The 16,836-nt window shown below is 39.3% G+C and overlaps 2 protein-coding genes across 2 annotated transcripts in view; both read right to left on the minus strand.

Annotated features, from left to right (window-relative positions):
- The window catches only part of LOC124172966, a 382,467-nt gene that overhangs the window by 214,905 nt on the left and 150,726 nt on the right, over positions 1–16,836 (minus strand). The window lies entirely within an intron of this gene.
- LOC124172787 lies at positions 12,854–14,927 on the minus strand. The gene is made up of 2 exons (XM_046552277.1): positions 14,704–14,927; positions 12,854–13,250 (listed from the first exon to the last, which is right to left on the minus strand). Exons 1-2 carry the CDS (start codon positions 14,884–14,886, stop codon positions 12,903–12,905), a joined length of 531 nt encoding a protein of 176 aa, XP_046408233.1. The 5' UTR covers positions 14,887–14,927; the 3' UTR covers positions 12,854–12,902.

A 16,836-nucleotide genomic window follows, 5' to 3' on the forward strand; every position in this document is an offset into this window, starting at 1 on the left:
TGGGGGAAACTTATGCTCCTCCTTGCACTTACACGCAAAAATATCGCATAGTTAAAAATGTTCCTTTAAAATTGTTTGAGTTGTATACTTCAATAAAACCCTACTTTTGGCCTATTCTAATGTTCCGTAAGTTATAGTACTTCCTGTGGTACCGCTAAATCCATTTAGTCACATTCACAATAGAAGAGAAGCGCGTCATCATAGTTCGCACACCTTTATAGCCTCTCGAGAGGCCTCTTCGTAGACCGCAGGCCCCATTCCTGCGTTCGCAGATCTAAAAATATTTCATCACTTCTCTAAAAGTTGGTAACATCGATTTGTTTAACGCCGACGAGTCGCCAAATAAGGGACAAATCGTCTCACTACGCACCGTTTTTTACCTTCTACCATCTTCCGCCCTCCTAGACGCCCAGATAAACGCCCTCCTAGCAGCACACGCGAGATGAATTTTGCTGCATTCGAGGCATGGGAGGGGGAGAATCGAGTGGGGAGGGGACGGGATCGGCTAGCAGCTCTTGTATCCGCGACGCTGCGCGGGCGTTATAATATTTGCTTCGCGGGCGCGGACTTAAATTAGGCATTTTGTGGCTAAACGGTGGCAGATACGTCAAAATGCACGAAATTTTTGCCCTAGGAGACAGTAACTCGGCAAAATCTATAGGAAATGACCAAAAAATTTTATATTTTTCAAATTTTGACCTTCCTCCCCTAAATTGCATTTGAGCGAGGGTAAGGGGTTCACGTAGAGGTCTCAAATTTTTCAGGCCTTATTTTTGATCGGTCCCACAACTTTTTTTCATTGGGCCAGATGGATTTGAAAAAAATCGATTTTTGCGATCCGCCCTACTGTCCAGTCGTCAAAAATTGGGATTGAGGGTTTAGTCTAAAATATTCCCTCGTCGTGAAAACGTGTGTTTATTGCTAGTTCTATACGCTTGTGATATTCATTTCCTATAAAATGTCGGGATTCTGCTTCATCTCTAAGAAGCATTTGCCCGCAAGTGAAATTGTTATTGTTGATCGTGGTATGATGACGTTGATTGACGCAAGTGCTGTAAGAGGTGATGGATTCACTGGGTATCTTAAAAGCCAAAAACCAGTGGCAGTACATGTGAAATGTCGGACAAACTACACTAGGAGTAGTACTATTGCTTCATTTAACACGAAAATTGAAGGATATCTAGCCAGCACATCGAAGGTAAGCCCTACTCGTACCAGAACACGCGTAAGTGAATCACCTGTTTGTTTAAAAAATCATTGCTTCTATTGCGGGGATGAATGGAATAAAGAATGTGAAAGGAAATGAGCTAAGAAATGCCGGCGTAGAATTTGTAAAGTTACTACATTTTCATTCAAAGAATCTATCATGAAAATCGCCCAGTCTCGCTCTGATGATAATTCAAAAATGATCATCGCTCGCATAAGGTTTGAGCAATATTTATAGTGGCTGCTGAGGCTAAATATCATCATGATTGCTATGTTTCTTTTTAAAAACCTCCCTCTGGGAATAAAACTGGTTGTCCGCAAGTTGAAGCATTGAGTGGCGACTGTTAGTTTGCACTGGAATGATTGAAAAATGAAGGCGAATATTCAAATCTTGACAACAGAACTATTAAACTGCGATTGAAGTTTAAATATGGCAATATGGTGATTATCAGTGGCGCAGCGAGGGGGGGTTTTGGGGGTTAAACGTGCCGGTATCTGGTGGTAATATAAGAGGCGGACAATGGAAAACTATTGATGCATCGTACACAATAGTTTCTTTATAAGATGGACACATACCAGGGTTGGAAACAATTTGAATGAGCCGTTTTGAGGCAAACTGTCGATGAAAAAAACCGCTTTTAGCTTTGAGTTGAAGGAGCGAGGCCTAACAGCAGTGATGAGTGGGCAGTTTGGGGGTGTGGAATACCCACCAGGATAAGCGGTAAGAGCGAGATCAATAAATTGCGGAATTTTAGGATAAATGGTTCATAATGGTGAGTTTTGCGGTTTTCAGAGGGATATTTTATTAATCCTTACACATTCTACTAGTAATATCAATCCAATTAAGTAAAATGGATTAAACTGAATCATTTCTCTGAGCTCTGGGGGGGGGGGACCAAACACCCCGGTATTAGTTGCACCCAAACCCCCCCAGCCTTAATTCCTGGCTGCGCCCCTGGTGATGATAACTTAAAAAACCGGACAACTAACATTCATATGCTTAAGTGATAATCATCATGATGTATTCAATCAAGCCTGTTGTGAAAAAAACAAATCAAATGGAAAAGAAGAGCGATTTATTATCCTAGAAGCTGCGGCGGCAATCATACGAGAAGACGTTCAATCGGTAGCCATCGATAATTCTCACTATCCTCCACCAGGCCGCACGTTTGAATATATAAATAATCTTATTCCAGAGTCATTGGTACATTTTTAGAGAAAATTATTTTAAAAGATAAATGGTCAAATTTAGAACATTTGAGATTAGCTAGTATAAATATCTGTCGTATTATCATGACTGCTGTTAGACCTCGCTCCTTCAGGTCAAAGCTGCAGGTAGTTTTTTTCATCGACGGTTTGCCTCAAAACGGCTCATTCAAATTGTTTCCAACCCTGATATATGTGCCCATCTTATAATGAAACTATTGTGTACGATGCATCAATAGTTTTCGATTGTTCGCCTCTTATATTACCACCAGATACCGGCGCGTTTATTCAGTATGTTGCGGACAATTCTGATATCAACGGAAGTACACTCCACGATAATAATAGTCTTCACCTTATGGGTGTCATTCAAATTGTTACCACGACAACTTCAGTTTCACTAGAGGAGCCTATACCACGAAAAAGAGCTCATGCCGCAAAAGCTCATGTTCCAATACAGATTTATCAAAAGAATGGTGTAGTAGGTTACAGTAATATTAAAGTCACAAATTTTACTAATGAAAGTGAAACCTCGCTATCGTTACTAAAAAAAGTCAATTTGGTATGGTTTAATGGCAAATGGAAATAATTATTGTTACCTGGTTGCAATGGATACATTGAACACTTAATGAGAAACATTGTTCTGAAATTCTTCAAAATCTAAAATTTCGTTTTTACCTTTGATTCATCAGCCTGCAAGCAACTACATACAAAACAATATGTACGACCTCACTTTGTGCATTGAATAATGCAAAACTTTACGATCACGACGAATGTGTTATTACTTTCGATCAACCTCTGTGTGCTAAAGCTCAAGAAATTGCATCAGCTGCGCCTTATTCATCCGAACTGCGAATTATCACAGTCAGATTAGGAGGTTTCCATCTGCCTATGTCGTTTTTTATAACAATTGCTTACACAATGCAAGGAAGCGGCATCAAGGAAATACTTTCTTTGATATACGCTCCAAAACCATAATAAAAATTGCTACATGGCCATGCTTACGCGAGAGCTGTCCGAGATCACACATTACTCTAAGTTACTTTAGCAACCATAATATGTAAAGATCTTGTTCTTGATGACATTATGGATGCAAACTTTATCATCACTGTTGAAAGCATAATGAATAACCCTATTTCCTACAATGATATTGAAAGTGACGATTAAACATCTAAAGCATTACTTCATCAGTCCAATAGAAAACTGAAAGGGTATGAAGAACGAGGGCCTACGGCTAAACCATGGATACAATATTTTCAAATGGTGTCCGTTGCTAAAGAGATTCTAAGAGCTGAACGCACGGGAGATTGACAAGTTCACCTGAACACCGTTAAGGAGATGACTCCATATTTCCACGCACCAGGACATTTTCCTTACGCTAAATCTGCGCACTTATTCCTGAAAGATATGTTAAAGTTGAATATATCTATGAATCCTAGTGCTTATCAACGATTTAGAGAAGGATTCTTCACGGCTAGACGTTCTTACAAGTTAAGTTGTGGAACTTCAACGGACATTATAATAGGGTGGTTTCCTATTATAATTTTTAAATCCAATATCAAAAGATTATTACCCTGGAGTACACAGGTCACGCTTTTTGATTTTTAAATGACGATATCTATTTTTCGCGATAAAATGAAAAGTGAAAATTTCCAAGCGCGTGAAAACGCGACGGCTAAGTATGAATGCTGGGAAAAGCCCGGGTGACGTAATTATGAGTACCGCTGCCGCCGTTAGAGGTGACCTTGGGGCGAGGATGCGTACGCCGCTGAGATGGAGGATGCTAGCATGCAGCGGAGTACCCTGTTAGCAGGTAGCTCTTGGCTTAAATAAGGTTTATTAATGCCTTATCAAACGAAGAAAACTTTCCGACCTTAGCCAGTTTTAATAGGTGATTATTAAGCAGTGGCGGATACAGAGAAAATTCAAGGGGGGGGGGCGCAAAAGACATCTTGAGTTACCTTTACTTTTATCGCAATAAAAAATATTCAAGTCACATGCAGAGCTTCAGAAATTTTAACTAAAGTGATTTAACACACATTCAAGACAATGCCATCTTATGATATAAAAAACTTAAAATTATGGTTCTGCTATGTTTGGCAATACGGGTGGCCCCGCAAAGGGGGGGCGCGCGCCCCCTGCGCCCCCCATCTGTATCCGCCACTGTTATTAAGACATGTTTCCCTGAGCTCTGTGCCTCATGCATGCATTGGTAACCTCAGATGATGTATAACTCCTATCCTCTCGTGTAGAAACTAGGTCTCTGTGGCGTCACATGTAGTGGCATCGCATCAGCGCGAATCTGGCTTTTTTCAAATGCGGTTAAAATTCACCAATGCCATTCATCTAAACTGGAACTAATAAAACCAAATAATTTGTATATTATGAAAACACTAATGGTGGGTAACGAATCGCAATCAATCATCATCACTGGTCAACAATCCTAGGATTGTTTTGACGCAGCTCTCCACTCAGTTCTCCTATCAGCTAATCTTTTCACTCCTACGTATTTCTTCTCTTTCACATCTCTCTTTACTTGTTCCATATATTTTGTTCGAGGCCTTCCTTTTCCATTCTTGCCTTCCACCTGTCCTTCGACGATTGTCTTCATCAGGCCATCATGTCTCAAGATGTGGCCTATAAGGTTGTTCCGTCTTCTTATTAAGGTTTTCATGAGGCTTCTCTTCTCTCCTACCCTTCTTAGGACTTCCTCGTTACTAACTCGGTCGATCCATTTGATTTTCATCATTCTTCTGTAGCACCACATTTCAAAGGCCTCTATCCTTGCTTTCTCCGCTGCGGTCATTGTCCATGCCTCACTTCCGTATAGGAGCATACTCCAGATGTAGGTTCTTATAAATTGTTTCTTTCCATCCATATTTAAGTTTCCCGCTGTAAGCAGGTCTCTCTTTTGGTGGAATGCTCTCTTCGCCTGGGCTATTCTGCTGATAATTTCTTTCTTGCTTCTCCCGTCACTAGTTATCTTGCTTCCCAAATAACAGAATTCATCCACTTCTATCAGTTTTTGCCTCCCTATTTTAATGTTGGTCTTGACTTCTTCTCTTCTGCTGCATACTAAGATCTTGGTTTTCTTCGTGCTTATTTTCAGTTGATATCTACTCATTACCCTACCCATATTAGCAAGAATATTTTTCAAATCCTTCTCTGTTTCTGCTATAACGGCTATGTCATCGGCAAATCTTAGCATGCTTATCTTTTCTCCATGGATATTCACTCCCAATGCCTTTTCTTTGATTTCCTTAATGGCTTTTTCAATGTAAACGTTGAAAATTACGGGTGACAATGTACAGCCTTGTCGCACTCCTTTCTTAATTCTTGCTCCTTCACAGCTGGGCCCTGATTTTATCACGGCTATTTGGTTTTTGTATAAACTGTGGATGATTCTTCTGTCATTATAAAGAACCCCAATTTCCTTTAGGATTCCAAGCATTGTGCTCCAATCCACGTTATCAAATGCTTTCTCTAAGTCCACAAACGCAACGAATGTTGGCTTGTTCTTTTCCATTCTCTTTTCTATGAGCAGTCTTAGGGCCAATATTGTTTCCCTTGTGCCTTTGTTTTTCCTGAATCCAAATTGGTCCTCTTCCAAGTACTCTTCTGCTTTTCGTTCTATTCTTCTATAGATGATCCTTGTCAGTATCTTTGATGCATGTGTAGTAAGGTTTATGGTCCTAAAATCTTCGCACTTCTCCGCTCGTTTCTTCTTAGGAATAGGGATGCCTTTTGTTATTTTCATGAAGGAAACTACCAAATTGAGCAGTCAATGATGAAACCTATGAAAACAGATGGAGGAATTATGAACCTGACTTCCTTAATAAGGAAATGAGACATGGTTCCATATACCGATGCTGCCGGAGCGCTGTAAAAACGAATTCTTTTGTCAAGTGGGTTGGTAATTTTTTCAGAGTCGAACCAAGGTCTTCAGGGTCAAAAGCTGCCAGTGCTCGCAGGTATATTATGAATCCCTATAATCTAAGAGATTTTTATGAACCTTACTGTGTAAATAAGGGAGTAAAATATTGTTCGCAAGTATATTATGATTGCCTTGCCTTCGCGTACTTCTTAAATAAGATAATGAACCTATGAACCCAGTGCGCTGTAGTACGGATTTTTTGTCGCGTACGTTGGGAATTTTTTCAGAGGCGAACCTAGGACTTTGGGTTCAAGAACTGCCCGTGCTTGCAAGTAAACTTTAATTTTCTGTGATGGTGGAAAATTTCATGCACCTGACTTCCTAAATAAGGAAATGAGACATGGTTCCTTATACCTATGCACCCGGTGAGCCGTAGTGCGAAATATTTTGTCGCGTGGGTTGGGGATTTTTTAAGAGTCGATCAGGGTCAAAATGCTCTCGTTTTCGCAAGAACGTAATAATTCCCTAAGATCTTGGAAAATTTCATGTACCTGAATTTTTAAATAAGATAATGAAGCATGGCTCCTTATATCTATACAGCCGGATCGCTGTAAAAAAGAAACTTTTTGTCGCGTGGGTTGGGAATTTTAACAGACTGGAACCAAGGTTCTGATGGTCAAAATCTATCCGTTTTCGCAAGTAAATAATGATTCCCTATGATGGTGGAAAATTTCATGAAACTGACTTCCTCAATAAGGAAATGAGACATGGTTCCTTATACCTATGCACCCGGTGCGCTTTAGTACGAAATGTTTTGTCGCGTTTGTTGGGGATTTTGTCAGATTCAAACAGAGATTTTCAGGGTGAAAAGCCGCAAACGAAAGCAAATACATAATGATTCCCTGTGACCGTGAAAAATTTCATGAACTTGACTTGTTAAGTAAGGAAATGACATATACCAATGAGGCCGGAGCGCTGTAAAAATGATATTTTTTTTTCGCGTGTGTTGGAATTTTTTCAAAGTCGATCCAAGGTTTTTAGGGTCAAAAACCTCCTGTTTTCTCTAGAACATAAAACTTTCCTATGATCGTGAAAAATGTTCTGTACCTGACATCCTAAATAGGGAAATGAGACATGGTTTCATATACCTAAGCAGCCGGACCGCTGTAAAAACAAAATGTTTTGTCGCGTGGATTGGAAATTTTTTCACAGTCGAAACAAGGTTTTCAGGGTCAAACACCGTCCATCCTCGTAAGTATATTATGATTCACTATGATCGTTGGAATTTTCATGAACCTAACGTCCTTAATAAGGAAATGAGTCATGGTTCCTAACACATATGCAGCCGGAGCGCTTTAAAAACGCAAAAAAGTTTTATTGTATGGTTTGGGAATTTTTTCAGAGTCGAACCAAGGTCATCAGGGACAAAACCCGCCCTTGATAGCAAGTGTATTTTAATTCACTATGATCTTAGGAAAATTTCATGAACCTTACTTCCTAAATAAGGAAATGAGACATGTTTCCTTACACCTCTGCAGCCGGAGCGCTGTAAAAACGAATTTTTTTTCATCTACATAATACCCTGCGAGCCACCTCTAGCGTGTTTGGCAGGGGGTGATCAATCACCAGCAAGCAGCATGCATTTGGACTCCCACATGCACACCACACCGACCAAAAAACGTCCCGTATAATAACAAACTATACTACTATATGCTGTAAGAAATAGAATAAAGAATAGAAATTCAGAAACATGCATTTTTTACATAGGTTAGTGGGCTACACTACAAGTCATGCAATATATTTACGAGTTCTATCGCTGCCGTTATAATCTCTTATTGATCGTGGAAATAATGACATTCGGAATCTTGCTGTTCTGCAATTTATCTCTCTTATTTTATTTATATGATCTGATCTTCCGTAGTGCGTTGGCGTCCGCAAGATATGGTTAACTTCGTCAGAAAAGACACTGCTCTTGAATTTATCGAAAAGGTTTAGTCTATTTTTCAATCTACGGTCCGACAAAGATTCCTATCCGAGTTTATGTAAGAGGTCAGATACACTAACAAGACTATCGTAACGACCTTTCACATACCTGGCAGCTTTTCTTTGCACGCGTTCTAACTCTGTTATTAAGCCTTTTTCTTGAGGGTCCCAAACACTGGCAGCGTGCCACGAAAAATAAAATAATTCGCCCAGACCAGCTTGGTTTCCGGCGCAGAATGTCGGCAACTCATCAGATCCTAAGATTAGTTGAAAAAATCAGCCATGGGTTCAATCGCGGACTCACAACGGACGCGGTCTTTCTCGACGTTGCGCGCGCGTTTGAATGAGTTTGGCACAAGGGACTCCTTTAAGCCGGTTTCACACCACCCAATATTCCTTGATCAATAAACGTTGAACAAGGAAAATTGACCGTCAAACTGCGTCAAAGATAATTCAAGACGGCAGATCAAGAATACTTGATCAAGAGTCATTGGAGGGACTTTCACACGTTCAAAGACTTCAATGATGAGTTTGAAGCGCTGCACCTGCAATACGGAAAACAAAATAGCAACTTAATGCGACTTGAGCGCATTTTCTGTGGTTTGCCGGCAAAAAAAGTGTCCGAGTGGTTCCGAGTACTTAAGCACTATGGATGAGAACCACATAAATGTTGTGCGGCTTGGATTAGCTGTGGCCGTTTTAGGCGTTGGCATTATGGCTCAGAGGCGTAGGAATCGGCGCAGGATGTGGTCGAGGAAATGGATTAGTAGGAGAGAAAACGGAGTGATGAGCTTGCTGAGCAACGAGTTACGGACTGAAGATCCGGAATCCTTTCGGAATTTTTTGAGAATGAGTGAGCTAAATTTTAATGACTTACTTGGGAGGGTGTACGGAAAAATATCGAAGAAGGATACAGTGTGTCGGCAGTGCATACCTGCAAAACACAAACTCGCGGTGACGCTTCGATTTCTAGCGACCGGTGAAACCTACAAAAGCCTTCAGTATTCCACCAGGATTGCACATAATACCATTTCTTTGTTCGTCCCTGAAGTGTGCACAGCTTTGTATGAGGCTCTAAAGGACGATTTTTTGAAGGTAAGTTAGAGAAGTTGATGCCTTACCTTTAATGTACCAAAGTAACGCATGCAGTAATCTTTAGAAAACCTTGACGAAGTACTGAGTAAATACCTATTTTTGAATGAAAGATTGCTTCTCTCAGGTAGAGGGAATATATTTTTGGGCAGATGTTTTGAGGTGTCCAATGAAGGATACTTGTTTCAATGTTTTTTTTTTTGTTTCAGGCACCAAACACTGCTGCAGAATGGGAAGTTATTGCTCAAGACTTCCAGAAGTTTTGGAATTTCCCTCATTGCATGGGAGCCCTCGACGGGAAACATATAAATTTCCGAGCTGCAAGGGCGGACGGCTCTACATTTTTCAATTACAAACATGCGCATAGCATCATTTTGATGGCTTTAGTTGATGCTAATTACAGATTCTTGTACTATGATGTTGGTGTTAATGGGCGAGTTAATGATGCTGGTGTGTTTAGGGACTGCTCTTTAAGGGCAGCTCTCACAAGCAACAGGCTTGATGTTCCACCTGGAAAGCCATTGCCGGGTAGACAGAGAGATACGCCCTATGTCATTGTAGGAGATGATGCCTTCCCTCTGCAACCTTATTTAATGAAGCCCTATCCTGAGAGAGGGCTTTCCCAGAGTCAGAGGGTATTTAATTACCGCCTCAGTAGGGCAAGACGAGTTGTGGAGAATGCGTTTGGCATTCTCTCAAACCGTTTCAGGATATTTTTGTCTCCAATTAATCTATCTGTGGAGAAGGTGGAGAAAATAACACTAGCTTGCCTGGCCCTTCACAATTTTTTGAGAACAAAAAAAGACACATCATATGTCTGTTCAGGGCTTGTGGATGAAGAAACAGCAGATGGACTATTGATACCAGGGATGTGGAGAAATGATCCTCGCCTGCATAATCCACTGGTGAGGCAAGGGGGAAACAGAGCCCACAATTCTGCATTAGTGATTAGGGAGGAATTCACTAATTATTTCAATGGGGAAGGACAAGTGCCATGGCAGAACCGTGTGTAATACTTGACCCTATATTTAGTTGTTGTTCTCACACTAGGTGATATTAATTTCTTTTGTTCCATAGTTGCTCACCAGCAAATGTTTGTACATGTAAATGAAGGTATAAAAACAAATATATTTCTAATAGCTGTGTATGTTGTGGTTTCTATTTGAGTACCTGATGCAATCACCAATACCTGAGAAGTATGCAATAGAATAACATTTCAAATATATTGTGCAAGGAAGTTGACATCAGAATGTTAACTTAGAATAATGGCATGTTAGGAATGGGGATAGAGAGAAAATTAGAAGTGAAAATCCCTAGAGATAAATCTCCACTCACATTTCCCTGTCATTTAACCATTGAAAAACAATAGAAATTGGCCTATCTGATCACAATGCCCAGTTTTTATACTCCAGATTTCCCCCCAAAATATCCCCGCATATTTCCTTACTTGATTAAATATAGGTAATATTCTCTACCCCTCACAACATGGCTTCCAAAAGGGTAGATATATATCAACAGCTTCATTTCATTTACTTCAGTCCATTTATAATTCCATAAACAATAAGGAAACCATCATTGATCTATTTCATGACCTGTCAAAGGGATATGAGTCACCAGTTAACCTAGGGACACTTACGAAAAACTGAGGGAAATGGGTTTAAGTGGGGTGGTGTCAGAATGGATTATGTCATTCATTTCTAATAGGAAGGAGTATGTAAAATTAAAGTACCACCTTACGGATGGTAATGTTTGCACCTTTAAGTCCCAGCCACTAAACATCACCAAGGGTGTCCAATAAAAGACCTATTCTAGACCCTTTGTTATTCCTATTCTAAGCCAATGACTTGCCTAGTAAGATTAGTATAGGCAATTTAGTTACCTATGCTGATGATACAAATCACAACTCAGTACCTCCTCTCTAAAGTTAATTGATTCTGCTGCAGACCAGGCTACAACGAAAATGGTAAACAGGGGACCCCAAAACAATATTTTACTGAATGAATTTCACTACAACTCCTTAACTTATTATTCATCCATAGCAAACCACCCATAGGATTGAATATCCAACAATCAAAATTAATTATACACTGGTCAGTTAGCAAAGAAATAAAATTTCTTGGTATAATCTTAGCAGAAATCCTGGACTGGTTGTCACATTAAAATTTTGTAAGCATCTACATTCTAGGATTTACTTATTAAAAAAATGCATGGAACTGCATCCCCCAGCATTTTGTTAACTGTTTATTATGCATACATACCTACATTCTATGACTATATTTGGTATTTCATGTTGAAAAAATACTTCTCCAGAAACTCTCTCTGTAACTCCAGAAAAGGGAAGAATAATTGCCAGAATTATAAAATGGGTGGGCCTACCCTCGAGTTAACATGGATAAATATGAAAGACAAAATATAGTTTAAGGCATTTCTTTATTGACCTTACACTAATGGCAACCCTTTCCTAACATGCCAATCATTTAAATATTGAACGTTATATTTTAATTTTACAAATCGAAGTTTAACTTAGAATTCGATTCTAAAAATTGCCCTCATGAAATTTAAATTATTGACTCCCTCATGTTTACTGATCTTGGATTCTGTAATATTTGTCAAATCCCTTCCTGAACTATGTACCCTAAACGATCAAGAAGAACATCAATACTACCTTCCCCAACAGGTTAAATAACAACCAATGTGGATGATATACATGCAGAATTGTTGAAAAATTAAGGTAATAACGTGAAAGACTGATTATTTGAAGCAGTATATTAATTAGAAACATTAAGGCAGAAGGTTTCACGCAATGCAGACCCATTAGCATACCTTAAGTAGGAAATGGAATTAAGTAGTTAAATCAAGTTATATCAGGGCAGACTTGGTAGAACTTATACATAATATCTTGAATAATTAGCGAAATAATTTCCATCACAGATGTCACGTGAATGAAATAAATAACTACTTAAAAATAAATGAAGAGAAGAACTCAATTCCTGATAAGGAGAAGTAAGCAGAAGTGAATCATGCAGAATGGAGAGGGAAATAAGTAATCCAGGGTTGGACTGGAAAAGTGGCCAACGAATAATTCATTCTGAAACAAGGAATACATGAAGGTAACTATTGAATATCTCAAACATGGCAACCTGAGGGTGTTAGATTCAATACTTTTTAAACCAAATTTGTCTTGTCAGCATCACAATAGGTTCCTTTTCATAAGGAAATAAATGTATCTAAGTAATTCAACAACAGAAACAAGCGTATATGGTCTAAATCACTTTTTATGGCTATACTTGAACCTTCCCTTCAACTCAAATCATTAACACCTTACCTGCCAGCATACTTGCAAACAAGAGGCTTACATCTACATATGTAATATCCTGCAAGCCAACTTCGGGTGTTTGGCAGGGGGATAAGCTTATGAAGACTGCATTTAGGAAATGATTAGGAAGAGAAATAGTATGATTATGCATGTACCAATAATAAACGAAAACATTTCTTCTATGAAAATATCTAGCATTTATTTACAGAATTTTCAAAGTCCAGTACTTTAATTTTGGTCCTCTAAAAAGGCGTTCATTAAAACATTATTAATATCGCAAATTGCCTTTTTTCTCACAATAGCATTATCTAATTTGTCTAGCTCCATGCCAACGAAGAGGCCAAAGTGCTCATTAGAGGTGTGTCTTCTTTTTGTATCTTCAAGGGCACTAGAGGCTCGCTCCAGGAACTGTCTAATATCTGGTTCTTGGCCCCTCTTCTTTGCCATACGGGCTGACCCAGTAGTGGGTGTATCCACCTTGTCCAAGGCCACAAAATCTGTTGCTTGCCCCTCTGATGATGAACTCATTTCCGCTACCACACAGCTACCGTTGTCAAAGGGTGATATAACTGGGCTCTAAAGCAAATGAAAAGAGATCATACTTGAATTCACTGAACCAGAGAAAAATAAATGGATGCAACTGAACACCACAATAAAGAGTAGGAAAAATCATTTAAAGGCATTACAGCCCTTCAACATGGTAATGATCAATTATATCAACCACATGTAATGTTGATAGATAAATATAAATATAATGACCATCTGCTGACACTAACAACTAGCCTCAATCAGGAATTCAGTAGTATAAGTTGCCAGACTAATCTGAGGGATACCAACAAACTGCAGAGAATAAGTGATGACATTGGGACAATAAGTGCATGACAAAGATACAAGGTTCAAGGATTAAACTTGGTGATCTGGTAGGTTTTGGGGCACTTAACTGAAAATTTTTGGCATAATATCAAGTACACAGATATAAGACAGATATCAATAGTGACTGATGCACAATAAATGTTTAACAATGTCAGACACAGTCATGAGGATAGAATGAAATTGGTCCAGGACTGAGATATGGTCCATTGGGGGAAGCTGAACTCTGACTACCAAACAAGAATGCATCCAGGGGGAGAGATCATACTTGAATTCACTGAACCTCAGGAAAATAAATGCCCTGCCCCCCTACCAACATGGAAAATGTTTCATTGTGAATTTATTGTATGACATTATGTACCACCTCCCTCCACAATTGTTCAAAATTAATTTTTCAAACATATATATATATATTTTTTTTTAATAATTTCCACTTTTCTCCCTTCCTTCATTGGTTCTAACCCCTTCCCTCATGAATTAGAATTCAGGAAGCTATTCCCATCCAGTTTTAAGCCGGAAATGCCCTTTTACCCAAAAGATTGTGTAGTCTAGATTTAGAGCAGGAAGATCAACAGAAGACAGTACTTCCACAGTTTAAATTGCAGATAAGTTAAGTAAACTTTTCAACATACACAGTACTGTTGGACCTCGAAAAAGCTTGTTATAATATTCCAATAGTAAACACAGTGGGAAGTGGAAATTACTGAAACCAACATAAATGCAATGAAAGCACAGGAGAGGTTTACATGAAAGTAGCACTGCTAACATAAATGTATGTCTGCACACAAATTACAGATGGAATTAATTAACAAAGGGGAAGTCACATCTTAGTCCCTCCTTACTGAATTAGAATATGGCAATGCAAAGCACAGGTCATAGGCTGGTAAAGAAAATATAGTAACCTGTCGTTGCTTGTTACAGAAAACTTTTTTCGTGCTCGTCATTTCAGATAAAGGGTTTCAGCCCTTGGGTTTCAGATAGAGAGGGAATATGGGAAGCTGAGATATGAATAGAAATGAATGAGGATCAATGTAAATAGAGAAATGGAAGCTAATCATGGGAAGACAACATATTTTTTTAATATCCACTGTATGAACGTATATAAAATCTAATTTCACTGAAAGTCATGAATGGGACACTTAGTTCAATGACTACTCACCTCACAGCTGCTTGTAGACCCATTGTCATTACCCACTTCAACTAGGTTTGAGACACTCTGCCTGGGCATACTGTGCCTCTCCAAGAATTGCAATGCATTATAGCACCACAATGTGGGCTTGGGGATGTCATCCAGGCCAGCTCCACTTTTCTTCCCCTTCCTCATCTTATTTCTTTCAGCCATAAATTGGGTCCGGAGACCATTAATTTTGGCCCTAATATCTTCCTGGGATGCCCCGGGTCGCACCTGAGAGTAAAAACAGGCAGCATTCATAATTTGAACAAAACTCAAGAGGCGATATCGAAGAAGAAATTGCTTCACAATTAAATGTAAACATTTTAATGTAAAGAGACTTAAAGAGTTACTACATACTAACAGTCATGGAGAGGGACGATTGGCGATGGTCGCCCACACCTGATAATGCTAACGAAAAGCGAATATTATTCTATAACAATTTAATCGTCAACTTCAATGCATTGAAAGATATAATACTGAAATAATTTACTTACATCTGCTATAAAAGCAGCCATCTCCTTCAGGGCAGTATTCCTCTTCTCCTTGTTGTGGTAGTCAGGGGATGATACCTCATAGAGGCACCTATTTTCTTCGTATGCAGTAATTAGAAGCTCCACTGCTTGCCTACTCCAGGAGGCCATGTTGATCGTTGTAATGCGGGACGATGAGCAGGAGAAGCAAGTGGCATTCTGGGAGGGCCAATGGTCGCTCGCTATTGGCTGAGAGACTTCAAACTGATTCAATATTCGAGAATTTTTAGAACCGTTCAAGACAAGAGAAATTTGATTGCGAAGAAGCCTTCAAAGAGGTTTCAAGACAGCATGGCCGCTATCATGACGTTTCAATGACGTCATGTCCATTCGAGAAACCTTGATCAATGAATCTTGCTCAGAATTTGAAGCAAAATTTGACCGTGTGAAACCGGCTTTACAAACTAAACCAACTCCAATTCCCTCCCTCCGACATTCTCCTCCTTGCCAACTACCTACAAAACAGGAAATTCTGTGTCGCCGAAAGTATGGTAATCTCTTCCCTTCGGCCTATGGAAGCAGGTGTTCCACAGGGCTCATTTCTGAGTCCGCTGCTATTTACACTATACGTCAATGACATGCCAAGCACAAACATCACAACTCTACACATGTATGCTGACGAGACTGCAATCGCAGCCACGTCCCGTACAGGAGACGCAAACATTCGGAAACTCAACAGGCATTTAAATCTTCTTCACTCATGGACAACATCTTGGAAATTTGAAATAAACGCAACAAAAAGCTCACACCTACACTTCTCACGACGACAGAAAAACTCTCCACAAACAGCCCCACACATTAACAAGAAACCGATTCCAAGAGCTTCCACGCACAAATTTCTAGGCGTTCTGCTAGACGGTAAGTTAACCTTCACCCCACACCTCAAATCCGTCACCGCTAAAGCCATCGGAGTCCGGCAGGCAATCTCTTGTCTGTGTACCCCTTCCACCCCTCTATCCCACCAGTCAAGAGCACGACTTTACAAATCAATTATTCGACCAGTTGTACTTTACGCGTGTGAGATCTACGCTAAGAACAGAGGGATCCGTAACAAACTTGAATCTTTTCAAAACAAGTCTATCCGCCACCTTTTAAAAATCAGCAAACTTATCCGTATGTCCGACGATCTCTCCGCCCATAACATTCCCAAAATGAATGATTTTATTTCCTCCCTAGTCATTAAATTCAAGTCCAGGCTGAAGAGCACGAATAATACACTACTTACAGACATATGGGACTACGATCCCAGTATCCATACAAAGTATACACTGCCTCATCAAAACTCTCTCCTATGAGTCTTTCCTACTTCTTCTAGTTTAAGTTCAGTCACAATTTTATTCACCCGGTGCGTAACTATTAAGAATAATTTCACTACTTCACAAGATCTTTTGTTTGTTGCCAATTAGCCCAACTGGCTCTCTGTAAAAAAACTCTTATATTTAGTATGCATATGTCTGAAAAACTGTAAAAAAAATATCCAAGCAGTGGTTAGAAAAAAAAATATATATACAAGAAAAAAATATTTAAAAAAAATAATAACAAAATAATTATAAAAAAGAACATTAAAAAAACGCAAAAAAAGACTGAA

The sequence above is a fragment of the Ischnura elegans genome, assembly GCF_921293095.1.
Source record: "Ischnura elegans chromosome 13 unlocalized genomic scaffold, ioIscEleg1.1 SUPER_13_unloc_3, whole genome shotgun sequence".
NCBI lineage: Eukaryota > Metazoa > Arthropoda > Insecta > Odonata > Coenagrionidae > Ischnura > Ischnura elegans.